The sequence below is a fragment of the Equus przewalskii genome, chromosome 7 (genome assembly GCF_037783145.1).
Source record: "Equus przewalskii isolate Varuska chromosome 7, EquPr2, whole genome shotgun sequence".
In the NCBI taxonomy this organism is placed as follows: domain Eukaryota; kingdom Metazoa; phylum Chordata; class Mammalia; order Perissodactyla; family Equidae; genus Equus; species Equus przewalskii.
Genome location: NC_091837.1, coordinates 20,104,068 through 20,124,570, shown reverse-complemented (window position 1 = coordinate 20,124,570; position 20,503 = coordinate 20,104,068). Strand labels below are relative to the sequence as shown.

The following is a 20,503-nucleotide window of genomic DNA, read 5'->3' as shown; positions in this document are numbered from 1 at the left end:
GCCGTCACCTCCCCAGCATCCTACCAAACGCAACGCAGCTCTTGGGAAAGGTCAGCAAAATTCTGCAAAAGCAACTGTATTGGCCAAGTAGCCAATTACATTTCCTATAACCCCCAAGGCCTTTGCCTTGACCAGGAAGCTCCACGGGGACACAGTGAGTGGCCTGGAAAGTTGCTATAAATAAGCGAAGGGTGGTGACCCTGTCTGGGCACACTTTCCACCCTGCGTCCACCCCAGCCGTCCTGGGCAGAGCGCACCTCTGAGAGAGAGAACGAGGGCTGTGGACGGTGTGCTGCCTGCTACACCCTGGCCTGTCAACTCAGCCCGATTCAACGTTACTTTACCTTAACCCTGCCTGGCCTCGTGCTGGGCAGGGCTGTGTCCTCCTTTGTATGGTGCACACAAGACACATGACACTCTGAAGGTGGTTTAAAAGGATCCCAGACCCCCTGAGTCCCTTCCACGGACCCTGGGCCTAGAAGCCTGTTCTAGAGACACAACCATGAGCACCCAGCCTGGTCGCTGTGGCTCCTTTCCTGCAGAACAAGGCACAGGCGAGCGACAGCTGGGAGCAAGTGCGTCTGCAGAAAGGTGCATGTGGGAAGGCAGTGCTCCTTGTCCCCGGCCACCGAAGGGCCTGGGGACATGGACATCAGGGAGGGGTGCTGAGGACACCGTCTCAAGCTGAGCCCTGGCTCCCTTGGGATGGTGCAAACTCCTGCCCGTTCTGCTCCCTGTGGCCCAGCTCCCCTCCTGATATCGAGGGCCCTGATAGGACCCTGCACTCCGGGCCTAGCAGGAGGGCACTGCTCCTTTCTCCATCTGCATAGGACACCTCTGACTTCAGTCCCCTTCTCCCGCCTGCGTGCCTCCACCCTGGCCAGGTCACCACCGTCTGCTGCCTCATGACTCAGTGGTCTCCTACCTGCCCTCCTGCGATGCCCTCTCCACATGGCAGCTGGAGAGACTGCTGTGAAGCAGAAATCAGATCCTTCCCCACTGTGCTCCAAGCCCTCTGATGGCATCTCACTGCCTTGATGCTCAATTCCACAGTCCTCAGAAGGTCTCTAGGACCCACACACCTCCCACCCCACCCCCTGCCCCTGCCATACTGGCCTTTTGCTACTTCTCAAACATACTAAGCTCATTCCTGCCTTACAGTCCCTGCCTCAGACCCTTTGCACATGCTGTTCCCTCCACCTAGACTACTTTCCCCACATCTTAGTGTAGCTGAATCCTTGTCAATGAGGTGTCAGCTCCACTGTCACCTCTTCAGAGAGGCCTCCCCGACCAGACAATCTAAAGCCTCCTATCCCTGTCATGGTTCCTGCTTTATTTCCATACAGGCACCTCCATCCATGACCCGGTCTGTGTATTTACTCAGAGGTCCGCTTTGCCAGTCCCCCCCAGGCCTAGCACGGTACCCGGCACAAACCAGACCCTCGATAAAGAGCTGTGGACTGAGTGAATGTACTAGTGACCACGCAGCGCAAGGAAGCTTCTCCATCGTTCCTGGGCCCGGGGCCCCTGGAGAACTGGAGGAAGCGATGGGCCCAGGAAATGTGGACTCACCTGCATTCCCGCTCAATTCCAGAGGGCTGACGGACCCCCGCCCCACCGCCCGCCAAGGCCCCGCTGGACCTCGGCTCAGAACTCTCGCTTTACCTGGAGCTGCTTGAGAGCCTTCTGGGCCTGCTCCGGCTTCCTGTATTCCACGAACCCGAACCCCATGGAGAGCAGTGCACCTGAGGGAGAGAGGCGGACATCACGGCAGTGTGGGGGGCGGGAGGGAAGGAGCGAGCCCAGGACCCAGGCCAGGACCCCGCTGGCCCCCGACGCCCGCTTCCGTGCTCATCTCTTCACACCCTCTTCATTCCCAGTAAGGCGTCAGCTCCTGCCTCCCCATTTATCACGAGCCTTCCTGAGGAACCAGCCACCGAGGCTATATAGCCGCCGTCTGAGGCCCAGCTGACTATTAATTAACAGATGACTGACACGATAATTAACTTCATAACAGAACTCCGCCTTTGGGAGGGAGAGGGAACGAACAGGGATGACCATCACTGTGACAAGCGGCAAATCCTCCGCCTGGGCGGTCCCCGTAGAATGAAGGTGTGTGCGAGAGTCAGACGCACGTGAGGCTCTCTCACAGGCGTTTCTGACCGTCCGGTTACATCGTTTCCAGGGTTTCAGATACAAAGCTGGGCAGGGGGGGCGACCACATTATTGGAACCTATCTGGCTCCCTCCTTCCAGGTGACGAGCAGCAAGAGTTCAGAGAGCACTGACCTCTCAGAAATTTGTCACCAGTTTTTGCTTCCCGACTTCAGATATGTACGTAGTAAGATATGTACGTATGTATGCATAACTGGGGGGAGGGGTTTTTATAGGGCTCAAAAAGATCAGAGCCCTGTGACACAGAACGTGAGGCGTGCCTCCTCCACCTGGCATTTCATAAGGGTGCATTAATTTTACTCTCTAGTTTCTTCACAGATGAACTCAAAGAGAATTGGCTCAAGTCTGATGGATCCAAATGAGTTTCAAGATTCGCCACCTAAGACTCCCTCAGCAGTCCCCATCTTGGCATCTTCTGTCCTGTTTGTGAGACCTGTGCCCCCACAACGGGGACCTGCTTGCTTGCACTTTCATTCGCAACCACATGTTATAAAAGGAGGGCCTGGTGCAGTAGGATATTCCAGGAACTGCCCACGCTTCTTCTGTGGCTCAGACAGAACCGTCAGCGGACAGGCAGTGCCACCCCGTGGTGACTTGAAATATCTGTTCTTCAGTGGAGATGTGAAAGCTCTCCTTGGGAGACTCAAGGTTGTGGGTGATGGGCTGGTGGTGTCTGTGTGTGCCGGATATTCAAAATGTGCATTAAGATAGTGTGAAAGGCAACTACAGACAGTCAAGTTCATTGCCCAGTCACAGACGCTGTGCAGATCCACTCTCTGCCCTTCTCCTGCCCTGGGAGGCTGCCTGGGCCTCCCGACCTGGTTTCCTGTTGAGTTTGGCCAATTTTGAGGCTGACTGATCTGAGAGTGGCAGGTGGAAAAGAGAGCTGGGGCACTGTTCCTTCCACACACCCCACCAGCTCCCTGCCATGGCGTGGTTCTGGCAGTGCTGGTGTCCAACCCACACTCTCAGCTCCCATGGTGGCCCTTTGTCTGCGGTTCTGGTCACACCACTCCCTTCCCCACGGCGGAAGGGCGTTCTCCTGCATGACCTCTGTCTGGGCACCTGTGGGTCCCCACAGCCCAGTGCCCACCTTGGCACTTGGCCCCGTCATCACAAACGTCTCTTAAACAGCCCCCGCTGAGTGTGTTCCTGTTTCCCGCTACGGCCCTCACGGATACAGACACTTCCTAGACTCTCCTGAAACTGTGTAGGACGAGCCCAGAGCAGGGCTCTCACACAGGCTCTTGGAAAAGAGAGCACGTTTCAAGAGCTGCTCACGACACTGAGAGAGAGAGAACTGTTTCTAAGGATGCTGCGGAGTGCCCGAGGGGTGCAAGGCAGCTCCATGGGGCATCTGATTGCAGAGACGGGCACGGAGACCCTACGACCTGCAGGCACAGCCTGGGATGGGGGTGGTGACACCTCTGCCAGGCTGACTCACCCCCTGGACTTCGGGGGTCACCTCCCTTCCTGAAGCCCCAGCAATGAGCTTTACATATTAACTTGGTACCTAGCTGCCTTTCCTTGTTCCCTAACTAGAGCTGCAGTTCCTGCAGAACAGCGATGTTACGGCTTGAACTGTGTCCCCTCAAATTGATATGCTCAAGTCCTAACCCCAGGACCTCAGAATGTGACCTTATTTGGAGATGGGGTCTTTACAGAGGTAATCAAGTTGAAATGAGGTCATCAGAATGGGCCCTAATCCAATTATCACCGGTCCTTACAAAAGGGGAGGAATCTGAACGCAGGGCAGGCACCCACAAGGAGAACGCCTGTGAACGTGAAGACGGTCACCTACAAGCCAGGGAGCAAGGCCTGGAACAGATCCTGCCCTCACAGTTCTCAAAGGAACCAACCCACCAAAACCTCGATCGTGGACTTCTGGGATCATTAATTTCCATTGCTGAAGCCACCTAGTTTCTGGGGACTTGTCACGGCAGCCCTAGCAAATGGATACAAGGAACTCCCTAATTTCTATGCCACGTGTCTGGTTAAAAACCTCCAAGGCTCCCAGGGCCCCTGGGAAAAAGCCCAAGCTCCTCTGCGGCACAGAAGCCCGTCTGTGATCTGGAAGGGCCTGCCTTTCTAGCGTATCTCCTGGCTCTTCAACATACTCCCGCCAGCGCTCAGCTGCAATCCCCCCGCCTGCTCCTCTGCGTCCCCCATTCCCGCCGGCTGCCTGCTCTGCCTCCCCACCCTCCAAGCCTCGGTCTGATGTGGGGACCCCTGTGCTGGGTCCTGTCCCACTAGGGCCCCCTGGGCCACATCCTTCACCGCACTGTGCTGTGCCCACCAGCTCATCTGTCTCAGGACACAGCCATGGGCTGACTCAGGTGACATCCCTACAAATCCTGCCAAACTGAAGGGATGGGGACTGCTCGGCTGAGAAAAAGCAAGGACTATGGCCTGTCCATCATCGGCAGGAAGCCGGGGCTGGAGAAGAGGCAGAGCAGAGGTCGAGGAGTTCATGACAACACCTGAGGCCAAATGGAGAGACGACGGTGGTGTCCACGTGGCCCAGGCACCCACAGGCCAGGGAAGTGCGTGGTTAACTTTCAAGATGTTCTACATCTCGCTATTTCTCTTGGAAGGGAAGTGGGAAGCCCAAGACCTGTCATTTCCTGCTATTCTCTAGGAAACTTCCAAAGCACAGAGGCGCCAGGAGGAGGGAGAGGCCCCCGCTCCTGAACAGCATCAGTGCTGCCGGTCTGCCAAGCGCACTGCCCCGAAACATCTCTGACGTCTCTGGGGCAAAGGGCCTGGACTCAGAGGAGCCTGCCGTGCATGGCAGCTTCTACCGAAAGGCAGGACCTCCAGGGACACTGGAACGACCATCCCAGACAGGCCAAATGAGACTTTGAGGGGGACAATGCTCCAGAACAAGAGACAACCCTCAAAATGAGCAAGTGAGAGTGCCCTCACCCCACCCGAAGCTACACTGCGTCTTTCCGAAGTTTCACACAATACCTGCTTTGTTCTTCTTCCTGGAAATCGAGCAGCTCTTCACCGTGCCCACTTTGGAAAACACCTGGAAAAGAACATCAACACGTACTGTCAGCATTTCTAGGCTAATCCGGAGGCCCACGCAGGCCCGCAACCATGGGCAGCAGAGGGACAAGAAGGAAAGCAGAGCTCATACCTGGACTGTGCTGAGTGGGGCCGGCCCTGTCCCGAGCCCTGTGCTGCCTGAACTCATTTGGTCCTTGCAGGGACCCTGGGAGGTAGGTAGTGCTACTGCCCCATTTTACAGATGACAAAACTGAGGCTCAGAGGGGTTGGAGACGGCACCCAGGGTCACAGAGCTGGGAGGCGCTGGGCTGCATTTTGGACCAGGGCATCTGTGCCCCATGGCTGGACTCTAAACCACTAAGCAGGCAGGTGCCCTGGGCAGACACTAGGTTCCCCGAATTTGCCAGAATACCATCTCAGGGTCCGAAAAACACGCCCAGGTGCTGGATCCCGGCCTACTTGAAGCAACGTGCATGGTCCCCTGGAGCTCCCCACAAGCGCTGCGGGGCTGCTCTGGCTCCAGGATCCAGGAAGGCCCTGGGCAGCGAACAGTTCAGAGTCACTGAGGGTCACGCAGTGGGGGAGCCGGGCCTACGTTTGGAAGCCTGGAGTCTACTGACCCCAGCCTTGACCCATTTAACCGCCCCTGCACTCAATGCCAACTAATTTTTAAAAATGTGTAAAGTCATATTTGACTCTATTTTGCCCTTTACTTTTTTTGTCTCAGAATTTGAACCCAACAGGGCAAATTCACATCCTTCTGGTTCACTGCTGTATCTTCAACACCACACACAGGCCCAGGGAAAGGCAGGCGCCAGTAAGTGCTGACCGATTGAGCGAAGGGAAAGCAGAGGGGAGGGGCAGACCCCGCTCAGCCTGAGCACTGCAGGCAGAGACAATGACGACTTCTCATTCCATGTGTCAAATGCTTCTCTGAGCATCTCATGCATCCTAATCAGACCTTCAAAACTACTTCACGAGACGATTCTACCAACATTCCCCTTTTACAGAGGGGGAAACTGAGGCACAGAGAGGATAAAGGACTTGCCCAGAGTGGCACCATTAGTAAGGAGTGAAGCCGGGATCCAAGTCCAGGCAGTCTGACCCCTCAGCATGGCTCCACATCAGACAGGGCACTGAGACAGGAGCCCTGTGAGCTGGGCACGGCTCCCCACAGTGCCTCTAGTGGGCTGTGAGACCTCAGTGAACTGACCTCTCTGAACCTCAGTCTCCACACCTGTAATAGGAAGAAACCCGGACTAGATCATCTTGGCTGCACCTCCTAGCCCCAGAATTCTTTACTTCTGAGGATGCCTTAGGCTGAAGCTTGGGCACATTTTCCAGGAAAAAATGGTTCCTGATGATGGCATTCCCATGCCAGACCCGGGAGAGCTGGCACTCCGGAAATAAAAAACAAACGAACTACAAGCTGGTTTGACCTCCTCAAAGCCATCTACCCTTTGGATGATACCAGTGTGTGCCTGTTTATTTCAAAAGCAAACCCAAACCAAACCAGAACCGACTCAGAAAGTCGCCAAGAAGGGTGCGTCTCCCACTGGTCAGCAGGGTGAGCCTTCGCCCTTAAGATGCTGCCGCGTAGGCAGGTGTCTCCACTGCTCTGGGGGCTTGTGTAAGTGGTAAGCGGACAGTCACAGCACGGGGACTCAGCCGGAGGGTCTCGGAGTGAGACCGTCATCTCCCCACCCCAACCCTTCCTGCATACGCAGGCTGGCTTCCCCACTCCCCCCCACCTTCCTGCTCTGGGACTCCGGGCACACCGCCTCCCCTCTGGAGACCAACTATGGAATTTCAGAACTCCAAAGAACTTTTAGAAACCAATCAGTTCAATCCCTATGGCCGTCTTCCTTTCCAGAACCAGCTCATGGCCGTCAGCCTGACCATCACTGATTCATTCATTAAAAAAAAGCATCGAGTGTTTACTCTGTGCCAAGCCCAGTTTTCAGAAATGAAGAGTCTCCCCAAAGGCAGCTCTCAGGCCAGTGCGGGAGCCTGCAGACCCAATCCTTAGGCACCAAGACCCCATTTCCTGATCTCTGGCCCACTTCCTTCCAGAAGCCCCGCAACCCCGCAGTGCAGCACTCATTTGGAATTTTCCACTCACTTGGAGTTCCCCATCTGCTCACCCTCTGCCGCCTTCCCATGAACGCAAAACCCTCACCCCACCAGGGACTTCCTCCAGACTCACCCACTCAGTGTCTCCTGGTGGTCACCCCAGGCCAGGAGGTCGTGCTGACACTTGCTTTTGGGTAATTTTATGTCACAGAAACACCGTGAATATACAATGCTAACACTGAGCACAGCTTCTCATTCCATACGCCTCCCTGGACGCCCTGACGTGTCCCCTCACGCGGATGTGGGCGCCCCTCCCAGCCCCAGGCTCAAGTCTCCGGGTGAGACGCCTACCGGACAGCCCAGCAGAGACGTCAGGCGAGCAGTCGTTGGTTGTTAAACTACACATTGACACAAGTCGCGTTTACAGGCAGAATAACACGGTGACTCCATCAGCAGACCGGGTTCCCAGCCCACGCCCCCTTCTTCCCCTTCCGGGACATCACTCACCCCCTTCAGCGTCTCCTCGGTGGTGTCGAAGTTGAGATTTTTAATGAACAGAGTACACCCAGGGAGGCTCTCTTCTTCCTCCTCCTCCTCCTCTTCCATCTTTGCTGAAGAGTCGTCTGCTCCTCCCTCTGTCGGCTTCTCACCTTCCGGGGTCTTGCCATCTGGCACTGGACACCCCCCAAAAACAAATCCATTAAATGCTGTCGAATCTGCCCAGGCCCCAGGGCCTAAAGCGCGGAACCTGCTAGGTGAGGGGGTTCTGCCTGTGTAGTCAGCGGCAGGAAGGGACACATTCCTAGCTTGTGCTGGGTTTCAGGTTTTAGCAACTCTGGAGAGAGCTGGAGAGAGTTGGAGGACAAAGGGGGCGAGGGGAGCGGAGAGAGACACAGACACTGCCCCGCCTCCTGCCTCTGCTTTGAAGGGAAAGGGATACGAAACACCGATCAAAAACCTTGGATTGGACTACCCCACACCAACCTGAACCTCAAAATAAATCAGTGTATCAGCTGTTTTATTGAACCACAAACATAATATTTTCCCTCAAAAAAACAGCACTTACTAAACTTTCAAACTAAAATGCAACTTAAAACTTCAAAAATTACAGAATGGAAGAAAAACTCAGAACATTCTAAATACCTCTTGAACCTAAGCAGTGTTACATTCAATCGAAGTTGCCAATATACATTACTTCAGGGAACATATATGCAGAAGAGTGTTGTTTTATCTATACGTGACACATTAAATTCAGTTATGCATAATACTGAAAAAATTTTAAAAACCCACTGTATTTACAAACAAGAGATTAGGAAAGCTACAGTGCCATCAAAGGCTGGAATAATACGTAGTTGATAAAAATAATGCTTCCAAAGAATGTTTAACAACATGGAATGACGCTTACAACATAAAAATTAAGAGAAAAGTTAGGATATAAAACAATATATAAAGTAACCCAATCGCAGTCTAGACACACAGTTTCTGAGGAACACACACAAGATGAGAAAAGTGGAAGGCAATGCATAAGGCGCTCTGGTTATTTCTGGAAAAATGGGATGACAAAGGCTTGTTGTCTCGTCCTGCCGCTCCACCCTCTATTCCCGTCCCACTCTGAGAGAACAGCATTTCAGAAGGAGGGAAGAGCAATGTACTGATGTGAGCTGGCAGTGTGCACACGCGCGTATGTGTGTGTCACGAGGAGACGAGGGAGCCGGTAAGCCTTAGTGACGAATGCAGATGTCACCCAAGGGTGACAGGAGCCTCCCAAGGTTGGTCACGGTGGCATGACCTCTTGAGAAATCCTGCTGCCAGGTTTGTGTTCGATTTGGTTCAACCTCCCCCTTTTTCCCCCCAGTCACCAGATGGGGGCCTGGGGTCAAACTCCCAGCTCCCCCTCCAGAGGCGAGCTTCTGAAGTCAACCCTACCCCAGCACTCTCCAAAGCCGTCATCAGACTGTGCCCTCACGGCTGCGAGCGGGGGCCCGCCCTCCCGGAAGATCCAAGCCCCGACACCTGGAGGGCACGGGCCCAGCAAGGTGGTTCTGCGCGCCGGCCGGGCGCTGACGAAGACAAGCCTTTCCTCCCCCGCACACACCTGCACACACCTGCTGTCCCCTGCACTCAAGTAGGTCAAACTGCTGCATGACCCAAGGAGGCTCTGTGGGGTTCAAATCCATCCCCCACACTCTCAGGCCAAGCACCAAAGCCCTCTGTCTCCTCTGCCCTTTCTCACACAAGCCTAGCACTTGCAAGTCCTAATTAAGCTTCAACCACTTGTGGTTGTGTCAGGAAACAACCCTTTTAAGCTCTAATGGAACCGGCCACAGCGATAATGTTGTCTGTTTAACGTCATTGAACAGGCAGCCTTTGCCCATCGGAGGTGACCCCAGAACCCAGACTCTCATTCCAGGACAAAAAGAAGAAATCTACATAAAGGCGCCTCCCCAGGAAATTAACACAATTTACCCAACAAGGGACTCCATGGGGCGGCCACTTGTACTCAAAACTCAACTTTCAAAGCAAAGCAGGAGGAACAAGCGTTACTAACGATGGGGAAGCAAAGCCAGGCAAAGGAGCTAAGACTTGAGGTTCTGACGGAGAACTTCAGTGGAAAGGAAAACCGCGCTGCAGCTGGGAATGACGTTCCCCCGCAGTGGCTCTCCTCGCATCTGACATCTGGGAGATGAAAGGAGAAAGGAAGGACGCTGATGAGACCCCACCACGAGGCAGGCACTCGGCTAGACGCTGTCAGTGTACTGTCTCACTAATGACCACGGGAGTCACATCACAAGTGGGGGTTCCAAAGAACCTTCTGGGGGCTGCTGCATCCAAACCCTAACACGTCTCAGGCAACTTCAGGTTGGTGAGAGAGGTTCCTGGGAGACTAAAAAAATTTTTTATCAAGAAAACAACGGTGGGGATCATGGTGACCAGTAGGGCTTACCGGCCAGTTCAACAGGGAGTCCCTTTGTGGCACTGGCCAACTGCTGCCATGTGGGAAGGTCAACCCAGAGTGGTCAAATGCTCAGACCCTTTGTATAAAGCTGAAAATCCAGTTTTTACTGGAAAACCCCCAGTGTTTAAATCTTGGCAACTAACTCAATGGCATGTGGCCTCTGTACCAGACAGTGTCAACAGATAAACCAGCGCATCGGGGCTTCATGCTCTGTTCCCCACACCCAGCCTGCACACAGACCGCCGGCCAAGACTGAAGACCCTTCCCCCTGCCTCCCCCAAAGGCTGGAATCCAGCCAGTTCCCAGCGTAGCATTCCGGGGGTTCAAAACCCCACAAGGACAACAGCTCAGGGGAGCCCAGGGGCTGAGCATGGCCAGAGTGCACCCCACTCCGCTTCCCTGCCCATGAGCAGTGGCCGGCCCACTTCAAGGGGCTTGTTTAAGCGTCACAGGCACCTGCCCAGGAGAGCGTGGTGCTTGGGTTTAGCGACAGAGCTGGGCTGAGCTGACAGTCAGGGCTGGCAGCCCGGGAACTGATAGATCCCTTCCCTGGTAGGTAAGCTGCCCTCACCCCAGCCCAGTTAGAGCCAGGGGGACTGTGAGGACGGCCAGGACCTATCACCTGCCCGGGTGGACGGCTGGCCTGGCTCACCTGGCTGCTCCCCCTTCTCATCAGTCAACCTACATCCCTGACCCCCGAAAGCCGGGAGGAACATCAATAAAAGATGTGACCAAATGCAGCCTGGCCTTCTTCCTCCAACAGCACAGAGATGTCCACTGTTTCCTTAAACCTTTGCTCCCACAGCAACGCCCTCCGCGCACTTTTCTAACTCTTCCCGGGATGCTGGGAGAACTAACGAGACTGACTAACAAGGGCATCATGGTCTTGAAATCTGCTGGAAAAAATGAGGAGGGGGCCCAGAGACTGAGTGAGGAGGCAGCACAGAGCTGGGGAGCACTGGCCTTAGAGAGGAGGGGAATGCGGGTCGGAGTGGTGGCCACACCACTCCTGGCTGTGCTGGGCAACCGGCTCACCATGTGCCTCAGCATCTCAGCTAGAACACACACCTGGACTCTGTGGGTCGTCTGGAAATGGGAGCGTCCCCATGTGCTGGGCCCTGGTCCACGGCTCCACTGCCTCTCGTCTGCACGAGTAAGCAGCCTCCTCACTCAGCCGGGTCCCTGGCCTGCCAGCTCCCCCGACCCTGTCCCTTATCCCTCTTTCCAGCTACACTGGCCTCTGTTCTGCTCGCCCAGCCTGCCACCCCTCCCCACTGCAGGGCGTGTGTGCTCACTGTCCTCTGCCCCTTCCCCTCGTCTCCCACCTTCCCAGGCCCGGCCGCTTCTCACCAGGTCTCAGCTCGAATGTCCTCCCCTCAGAGCCCTTCCTGTCCACTCTAGCTCCACGGGTCCCCAGCCCAGGTCCAGCCACTGTCCATCACATTCCCCTGGGTGCCTCTCCTCAAGGCCTTTCCCGTTCTGAAATCACCATACTGGTTCACTTCTCTGTCTGTGTGCTCAAGTAGAAGGGGAGCTCCTTGAGGACGGGACCACACCCGCCTCAGGCACCATGGCATCCCCAGCTCTGGGCCCAGGGTGCACGCTCCAAAAATATATGTGGGTGATGCTACGTTCAGCCCTCGGCATGCGCCTGGAACACAGGCAGTGCTCAGCAGCAGGCACTTGGTGGGACTGAGAGGAGCTGTGGGTCACAGCTAAGAGCACGGACCTGGGAGCTGGAGGCTTTGGGTCACATCCCAGCTCACTCCAGAGGTGCAACCTTGCATAAGTCACTCAACCTCTCTGTGCTTCCTTCTTTCCATCTAGAAAAGGGGACAATGGGAACAGAGCTCACTTGCAGGACGATCATGAGAATTAATACGCAGAAGCCTGTCAGAACAGTGCTGGGCCTGTAGTCACCCATAAGTTTCATCAGTCTTCACACCACCCCTGCTGTCACACTGGCCAGCCAGGCCTCGACGAGAAATCCAGGGGAAAACATTGTCCATCCCTAACCCCGCAGGCCCGAAGCCATGAGAGTAAGACAGCGGCTGCAGGGAGCCCACAGCCCTCCTCCCGCCCCGCTGCAGGGTGGCTTGCCTGCTCTGAGCAGTGCAGCCAGCGTCACATCTGAGTCCAGGAGATGGCGTCCCTGCCAGCCACATGCCCAGGAGGAGCTCCTGTTCCCCAAGTGGCAAGGTCAGGCCCTGCTGGGGCCATGCCCGCGTCCAGAGAGGCATGGAGATGGCCAAGAGCCACAGTGACGAAGCCAAAGGTCATTTTTAAAAGCACTTCTGTCCCTGGTCCAAGTGGGGAGACAAAGAAAGGCTAGAAAGAAAAAACACAGTATTGTGAAACTCAAACAGATGTTTGCCAACAAAATCACCAGGAAGCAGAAAAGAGGGAAGAAGTAAGAAAGGAGCAGGGCGGGGGAGGCAGGATTTAAAGCAAGGTGGGCTGGCGGGCTGGGAGAGGCGGGGAGAATGTGCTTCCATCTGTAGTGAGCACAATAAAATCCGGTCACGCGGCGTCACATGGGGCTTTATTATAATCAGGCCGCCGAATTTGTGGAGGCTCCCTCCCTGCCCGCTCTCGGTGCGCTGGCAGTACAGGCTGTTATCAGCGGCGAGCAGCTTTCCAGCACCTCCCCCCGCTCGGAGCCCTTCATCCGGAGGTGAGGGTCTTAGTTGTGGGGAGATAAAACACACTGCCCCCTCCCTCGAGGCCGGCACAGGGAACGGAGGGCTGGGTGGAGAGCAAGGGGTGGGAAAGCTCCGTCCACTCCCCTCCTGCCCGCCTGCCTCGGAGCCTCTGAATCCAGGGCTGGGGGGCTGGCTGAGGCCCCGTGCAATGGGGATGGGGCCTGCGGAAGCTTCAGGAACAATGTGGAGAGGGCGGGCGTGGGGGGAGGAGTGGGTGGAAAGGGACAGCACGGGGACGGGGAGGGGACTGTCTATGTGATACGTGTAAGGAAAGGAACAGAAAGGGCAAAAAGAGCTGGCAGAGCAGCTCTGGGGTTCCACCCAGCGACCTGGGACTCAGCAGGGCTTGAAATCAGCACAGACTCACACAACTTCCTGGGCCAAAGTCAGCTGGCTCCTCTGTGAGTCCTGGTCAGACCCTGGAAACCAGCCCTCTAAGAAGCAGGGCTTGGGGGATAGTCTGTCTGGGATGCTCCCAACACTGCAGCCAGGCTCGGGGAGCACGGGCCCCGGGGGCGGGCGGGGCTCCAACTTCAGACCCGGGTACACTATCTCTGCAATGCCTCCCTCGCTCTCTAGAACATTTCTGTACCAGGGCCCACGTCTACTGCTAGTGTGACATCTCAACTGTCCCCCACCAGCCCGGAGCTCCTGGGGACGAAGGTCCGTGTTGCGCCCAGTGTGGTCATGCCAGCTCAGCGGCTGGTGTTCAGGGCTGTACTAAAGGCCGTGCGCTCCAGCTTAGGCTGCTACATCGACAACGGGGTCAGAGCGGTGGGGACAGGTGGGCAGCACCTCAGTACTCTCACAAAAGCCCCAAGAGCTCAGTGCGGTTATCACGCCCATTTTACAGATGCAGACACTGAGCCCAGAGGAGACGGCGGCTTGCCCAGTCGCAGAGCTAGCAGAGGACAAGGAAGATGGTAATCCTCCAGGAGCCGTAAGCCCCACAATCTGAGGAACCCGAAGTGCTTCGCGCAGGGCCCGGCTCGGAGCAAATGCCGCTTTTGCCCTGGGCTTCACCCAGCACCCACTCGCTGCTCTCCCACCAGGTGCAGGCCCTTCACGGGTGCTGGGGTGCAGCAGTGAGCACGCAGCCAAGGTACCTGCCTTGTGGAAGGGACACTCCAGTGGGGGAGTCAGACAGACAGGCGCCAAGGAAAAACCCACCCATGTTGCAGTGCTGGGAAGTGATAAGTGTATGAAACGAAGTGAAGGGCAAGTTGAGGGGTGGTATAAACAGGTACCCACAGTGGGAGCCGTGACTGTTACTGCGACTGTGGCGTCACCATCGCCACTCCTGCTCTGACACTGGCTCACTTCCAACATGGCCAAGCTCCTACTGTGTGCAGACGCCTGAGCACAAAGACAAGTGTGGCCCGCCCCAACCTCCGCAGGTACAGAGAGGACAGGAACCTTCCTCCTGATGGAAGCAGAACTCCATCTGGGGACAAGCTAACTCACAGGCAGGGGCTAGTGAGGGGCTCTGCGAGGGTTATACCAATAATCAGTAACCCCAACGACCAGGACACCTTCAGAGCCTCAAAGATTGAAGCATCCTCCCTCCTGACTAGAACAAGGCTTCGAGACCAGTGGTCCCCAAGCACCTTGCACGCCAGGGCCGGGCCTCAAGGTCTGCTAACCATGAGGGCACAAGAAACGCAGACGCCTCGGGAGGCTCGCAGACAACGGGTCTAGCTGATTAAAGGACTGCTCTTTAATCTGAGAATTTTGCTCCTCTCATATTTCTTTTTCCTGTAAAACACACCCATTCTTTTACGAGGACAATGGAGATGGTATATGGGAGACTTATTTTTTTAATCCTTATTTTAATAAACTGGTAACCCAACGGTACGGTAGGGGCGAGGGGTGTTACCGTTGTGCAAAATCTTAATGTCTGGGTAAAGGACTACCAGCGTCCTTTTCAAAACTTCTCTAAAGGTCTTTGATTCTAAGATGCGGTCATGGTCCCCAGAAGGAGTGGTTCTCAACTAGGGGCTGCACCGCCCCCTAGAGGGCATCTGGGAATTTATCACGCTCGCTGGGGACACTCCTGACCTTCAGCAGACAAGGTCCAGGGATGCAGAATGTCTCACAATTTGCAGAACAGTCCCGAGAACGAAGAACTGTGCCAATGGCCAAGGGTCAACGGCGCCCCCTCTGCTCTGACTGCGAAGCATTAACTCACAGGTGGGGCCCACTGTCCCTTCCCTGTCCTGCCTTTGCAGCTGCTGGACACCAGAGGGCACTGCGCCATCCACGGACCCTGGAGAATAAACACTCCTCCACCAGCCACCGCCAGTCACCAGGCATGCTGTTATTTTCACATGCTCTGTTCTGAATTGCTGTTGACAGACGCTAGTTTTTTAAAATCCTTTAACTGACAAGCTAAAAAGCTGACTACCTTATATTCTACCCATAATGTTTATGCTCTTTTTTTAAGGACATTTTATATGCCTATAAAATCCAAGAGTCTGAGATGCCCTGGTCTCCAGGATGAATAAGGACTTTAAGCCAAACACCTGATAAACAATTCGCTGCTGTCCCTTGCTCTCCTTCCTTCCTTCGTCCCCTGTCTCAGGACACCCTCATCTTAGATTCAGCTCTTACCTGTTTCTGGCACCGCCCTGGCCTTTTCTGCAGGATCCACTGGTGCATCTTGGGGTTCCTTCTTCTGTGGGGCTGAGCTGGAGAAGACGCCCACTGGAGCCCACTCCAGATAGAGGGGGATGTGGTGAAACTGTGGAGACAGGGGCAGGGTAGGGACTCAGTCCCTGATGTCGATGAAGAGCCCGAGGCTCAGAGAGGTTGGCTGACTCACCCCAGGGAAGGGAGGCAGGAGGCGGAGCACAGCCCAGAACTCTGCCTGCTCCCTGATCCCTAAGAACACACGGGGGCCCCGCTGCAGCTCGGGGCTCAGGGGAGAGGCCTGAGCATGTGCTGTCATTGGACACATTTGTGTCCCGTGTTTTCTCTCATCAGAGTATGAATGGGGAGCAGGAGGGACGGGGAGCAGAATCACTGACAACGGGCAGCTCTCCCGGAGGAAGAACGCGCTCCCTCTCTCGCCACATACACACACTCACAGGCAGGGCACGCTCAAATGTGTGCAAAAAAAAAAACGTAAGTTTTTTTAAAAAAGATAAACAAGATACTGATAAATAGTCTGCAGAGCAGCGTTAAAGTGCCTGATAAACAAAAGCTATTTGTAGCAGGTTGAATGGCGGCCCCCCCTCAAAAGATGTGTCCACGGCCTGACCCCCAGAACCTGCGAATGTGACCTTATTAAAAGAAAGGTCTTCGCAAATGTCATTAACTGAAAGATCTTAAGGTGAGATCATCCTGGATTATCTGGGTGGGCCCTAAATCCAGCAACGAGTGTCCTCGTAAGAGAAAGGCAGAGGGAGAGTGGAGATGGAGAAAAGGAGACGGCCACATGAGACAGAGGCAGAGACTGGCACAATGCAGCCACAAGCCAAGGATACCTGGCACGAACGGAAGCTGGGAGAGGAAAGGAAGGACCCACCCCTAGAGCCTTCACAGGGAGCGCGGCCCTGGTGACCACCTTGATCTCAAACTTCTGACCTCCAGACCATGAGACGCTAAGTTTCTGCTGATTTAAGCCAGCAAGCTTGGGATAACTTGTTATGGCGGCCATGAGAAACTAATACACTAATATTAAAATATATGTGTGCGTACATATATATAGAAACAGGAGACGGCTCACCCACAGAATGACTTTCAAGTTATCACAGGTACAGGATAGCAAAAGGACCACGAATGACAGTTGAAATTCCCGTGGGAACAGCAAGCCAAGGAAAGCCAGAGCCGGGCAAGGAACGGAGGTGGGCTTTCTGGAGGGTGGTCAGGGCTCCCCCCGCATCCTCCCCTTCTCAAGAGTCTCAGGGGTGGGATGATATTCACAAGCCTGAGAGAGACAGGTGGATTTTGGCAGAGCTCCCGCGTGCCAGGTCTGTGCTAAGACTGTCCACACCTCAGCCCCCGTCAACCTCCCCCTGAGGCTGGTCCTGGGCAGCCCACCTTGGAATAGGCCAGGTGTCTGAAGGCCTTGCGGGCCTCCAGGGGCTCCAGGAACTCCACAATGGCAGTGACGCCCCCCTCAGGCAGGAGCACGCGGCCCAGGCTGCCAAAACGGCCGAAGGTCTCCTGCAGCTCAGCCGCCAGGGTGCCCGCCGGTAGGTTCTTCACAAGAATCACGGTCTTGCTCCGCTCCGCTGCAGCCTGCAGGGAGGAAACGGATGCACATGGGTCCACAGGAGGGAGGGTCCCTGGTCCCTGGCCCCTGACATGAGCACTGCTGCGTGGTGGATTCCAGACCAGGTGCCCCTTGGGAACAGGTACCAGGCACTTAGGAAGCGGGCTCGGGAGACCCCACCCCCTTGGGCACGCTGCCCCGTGGATGAGAGGCGGCTCCAAGGAGTGGATAAGGGTGAGGGCTCCAGAGCTGGACCCCTGGGCCAAAGCCCGACCCTGCCACTTCTGAGCTGTGGCAGATTCTGCAGTGCCCAACCACAGCCCTCGCTGGACCTTCCAGAGCATTCCAGCCTAGTCTGCCCATGTCCAGCATCCACATCTCCGTGCCGAGAGCCCTTCCCTGGAACCGCAGGCCGCCTGCTGCCTCACGGGTGGCAAGAGTGAAGTGCCGAGCGTTCACACCCCCGGGAGCAGGCCCTGGCTCTCAGGAGTTGGCACGTCCCCTGTCCTTTGGGTGGGACAGTTCTGCGGTGTCAGTTCTGCAGTGTCCCCCGATAAACCTCCCCCGGCTGCTGTACCAGCAGGACCTAATCAGCACGCCCTGTACAGGGCCCCCGCCTCCCCTGGCCATTCTCGCCAGTGCTGTCGGCCCTGCCCAGCAAACCGCCTGCACTTGGATCTTTGTCTCAGGGTCGGCTTTTGGAAAAAATCCAAACTAAGATGCCAGACAGACAGATGGCCCTGAGAAATGTCCTGAGCTGCGCCTGAGCGCCCGCCCCTCACAGAAGGACGCAGAACTTATTTCATAGTCACTCCAGCAAAGGATCTAATTAGATGGGTTACCAAAAGCAATGCGTGTATAGTATAAACACTTGGGAAACAGCAGCAATTACTTTACTAAAAAACAGCATTGGAGAGGCATAAAAGAGCCCAAAACATCTCAGGGAGACCTCCCAGCATATGGAGCATCTGGGACGAGCTCAGCTCAGCCACAAATCTAACCTCAAACCCGGGGGCAAGTCTCTCCCCGTGGCCTTGCTTTCTCATCTGCAAAGTGGGCTCAGGGTGACGCCCATGCTGTCGGCCCCACGGCGCTGTCCTGAGGGCCGAGTGAGGCGAGCAGGGCGGAAGCCGTCTGCAGGCAGGGAGGGCTGCACACGAGTGGGCTTGTCACGGGCCACCCACTGCAAGTGTAATGGGTAGGGGCACAGACTCTGGGGCCTGCACTCAAATCCAGCTCCACCAGTGACGAGCTGTGTGACCCAGGACCAGTGACCTCACCTCTGTCACTGTGGTCCCTGTTGAACAACAAGAGCACAGAAGTGCTGCGTTCCCAGGGCTGTTAGGAGAGTGAAACGAGTTAACAAAACACAGAGGCTTCTAAGAGTGTTCTGCTAGCAAATGTTAGCCATTCATATATATTTTTAATTTACCCATCCACGCATCCCCCCATCTACTTACTTACCTTCCGTCCACCTGCCCATCCCCCCCTCCTACCCATCATCTTAAGGTCACGTCCGAGGCCTGGTCAAGCTGAGCAAAGAGCTGTTTGGGGGTCAGAAGCCCTGAGATATAATCCAGGCTCCTGCCACACACTCATTGTTTGACATTTAAGTCACCTCTGCCCTTTCTGGGCCTCAGTTTCCCAGTCTGTAAAATGAAGGGGAGGATGCTGGGTGGCCTCACTGGACCCTCTAAAGTGAAGCGTCCTCAAACCTAAGAATTCCTCCCTGGTGGAGAAGCACTTGGAGGTGCTGAACGCGTTCCTATCGGGTCCCAGAAAGGTCTGAAGCCCCACACAGGCCAGAGGTGCTCCCAGTAAGGCGCTGGGTGGGGGAACAGGATGTTTGGGCCCCTCTGATCTGTGTGGAGAAACTGGGGGTTGCAAAGTGATCCTCTTGCATGTGGCCCCCGACAGGCCCCTTGTCTGAGCCCATACGACATTTCTTACTTTCTTTAGAGACAATTTAAAAGTTAATGATAACCATCCTTGAGAGGCCAGGCCCTCAGACCCAGCAGCATCTCCTGATCTGAAGGTCGGCTCCCAGCTCACCACAGCTGCTGGCTGAGCAGTCAAGTGGCTCGCTGAGCCCAGAGCAAGAACCCACCTGGCTGAAGGAATCCAGGCTGACCCCATTGTCGATGAGGAAGCGGCGTACTTCTTGGACGAGCTGCGTCTCCCCCAGGGCCACGCGCACAGCCACACTGCCCTTGGTCTCCTGTGGGAGCAGGGAGAGGAAGAGGCCCCGTCGGCCATCGGGCAGGTGACAGTCAGCTCTCCCACCTCCCAACAGCCCGGGAAGGAGGCTCGGCTGGAGACGGGCCGGCGACACCCTTGTCTGTCTACTCACTGACTCAATGGCTCTGGCGTCTGCGTCTCCCATAGCAGATCAAGGACCCCAGGCCGGCCTCTCCAGCCTCAGCTTCCCTCTCCCCGTCACTCCCTCCACCAGTCATATGGGTCTCTTCGTTGTTCCTCCCACAGGCCAAGCTCATCCCCACCTTAGGAATGAGTCTGCCTGCCTACATGGCTCTTAGCCCACACTCTTTCGTCCCGTTAATTTCTGCTGAACTGTCACTTCCCTGCCCCGCCCGTCCTCACCCTCATCCCCTGTCCCCCTGCTTGGCTTAACTGTTCCCCGTGGCCATCACACCAACACGCCGCCCCTTTGCTTATTTTTGTGTCTTCCTCCACTAGAAAGCACTAGAAGAGCAGGACCGTCTCTCTTTAGGGCCCTGCTGCATTCCCAGTGCTCTTCTGGTGCTGTGGGATCGGAACTGACCGCCGCCCTCCCAAAGGGCTCAGGCCTAGAGCTGCGAGGCCCCACAGGGTGGCCACAAGCCACATACAGCCACTGAGCACATGAAACACAGCGTGTCCAAATCGAGAAGTATGCAAGTGTAAACGTTCACCGGATTTTAAATATTTAGTGAGAAAAAGGAATGCAAAATATCTTGTCATTTTTTACACTGCACATATGTTGGATGATAATATCTTTGCTGCACTAAATTAAATAGAACAGATGAAATTTAACTGTGCCTGTTTCTTTTTGCTTTTTTAAAATGTGGCCACCAGGAAATTTACAATTACATACAGGGCTCACATTTATTCTCAAGGACAGCGCTGACCTGGAGTGTCGGGCAGAAGGGTGAACGACAGGGGGTTGAGAAGTTTATGGCCCAGATCCATGGCCATCCTTTGCTGACTGGCTGAAAAACCAGTTTTGCCTAAGACGGACTTAGCCGTGGCCTAACTGGAGACACATGCATTTGAAGGAAAGTATGTGATCTGAGGGGCCAGAGAGATGGACCGGGAAAAGTCAGGAGGAACAAGGTTAGATCCGGGAGAGGAGAAGGGACAGAGAGCAATG

The 20,503-nt window shown here is 55.4% G+C and overlaps 1 protein-coding gene and 1 long non-coding RNA gene across 5 annotated transcripts in view; one reads left to right on the top strand and one right to left on the bottom strand.

Moving 5' to 3' along the window:
- RBM19 (RNA binding motif protein 19) overlaps positions 1-20,503 on the bottom strand; it is a 129,696-nt gene that overhangs the window by 81,806 nt on the left and 27,387 nt on the right. For all 4 annotated transcript variants that reach the window (XM_070627209.1, XM_070627208.1, XM_070627207.1 and 1 more), the window contains exons 14-19: positions 19,241-19,351; positions 16,959-17,159; positions 15,528-15,657; positions 7,767-7,933; positions 5,145-5,205; positions 1,666-1,745 (exon numbers count right to left, since the gene is read on the bottom strand). In XM_070627209.1, the coding sequence (XP_070483310.1) occupies positions 1,666-1,745; positions 5,145-5,205; positions 7,767-7,933; positions 15,528-15,657; positions 16,959-17,159; positions 19,241-19,351 (750 nt within the window). The remainder of the gene's footprint in view (positions 1-1,665; positions 1,746-5,144; positions 5,206-7,766; positions 7,934-15,527; positions 15,658-16,958; positions 17,160-19,240; positions 19,352-20,503) is intronic.
- On the top strand, positions 12,527-20,166 carry LOC139084467 (uncharacterized). Its single transcript, XR_011541871.1, has 2 exons — positions 12,527-12,889; positions 13,771-20,166. It is a non-coding gene; the product is annotated as an uncharacterized lncRNA (long non-coding RNA).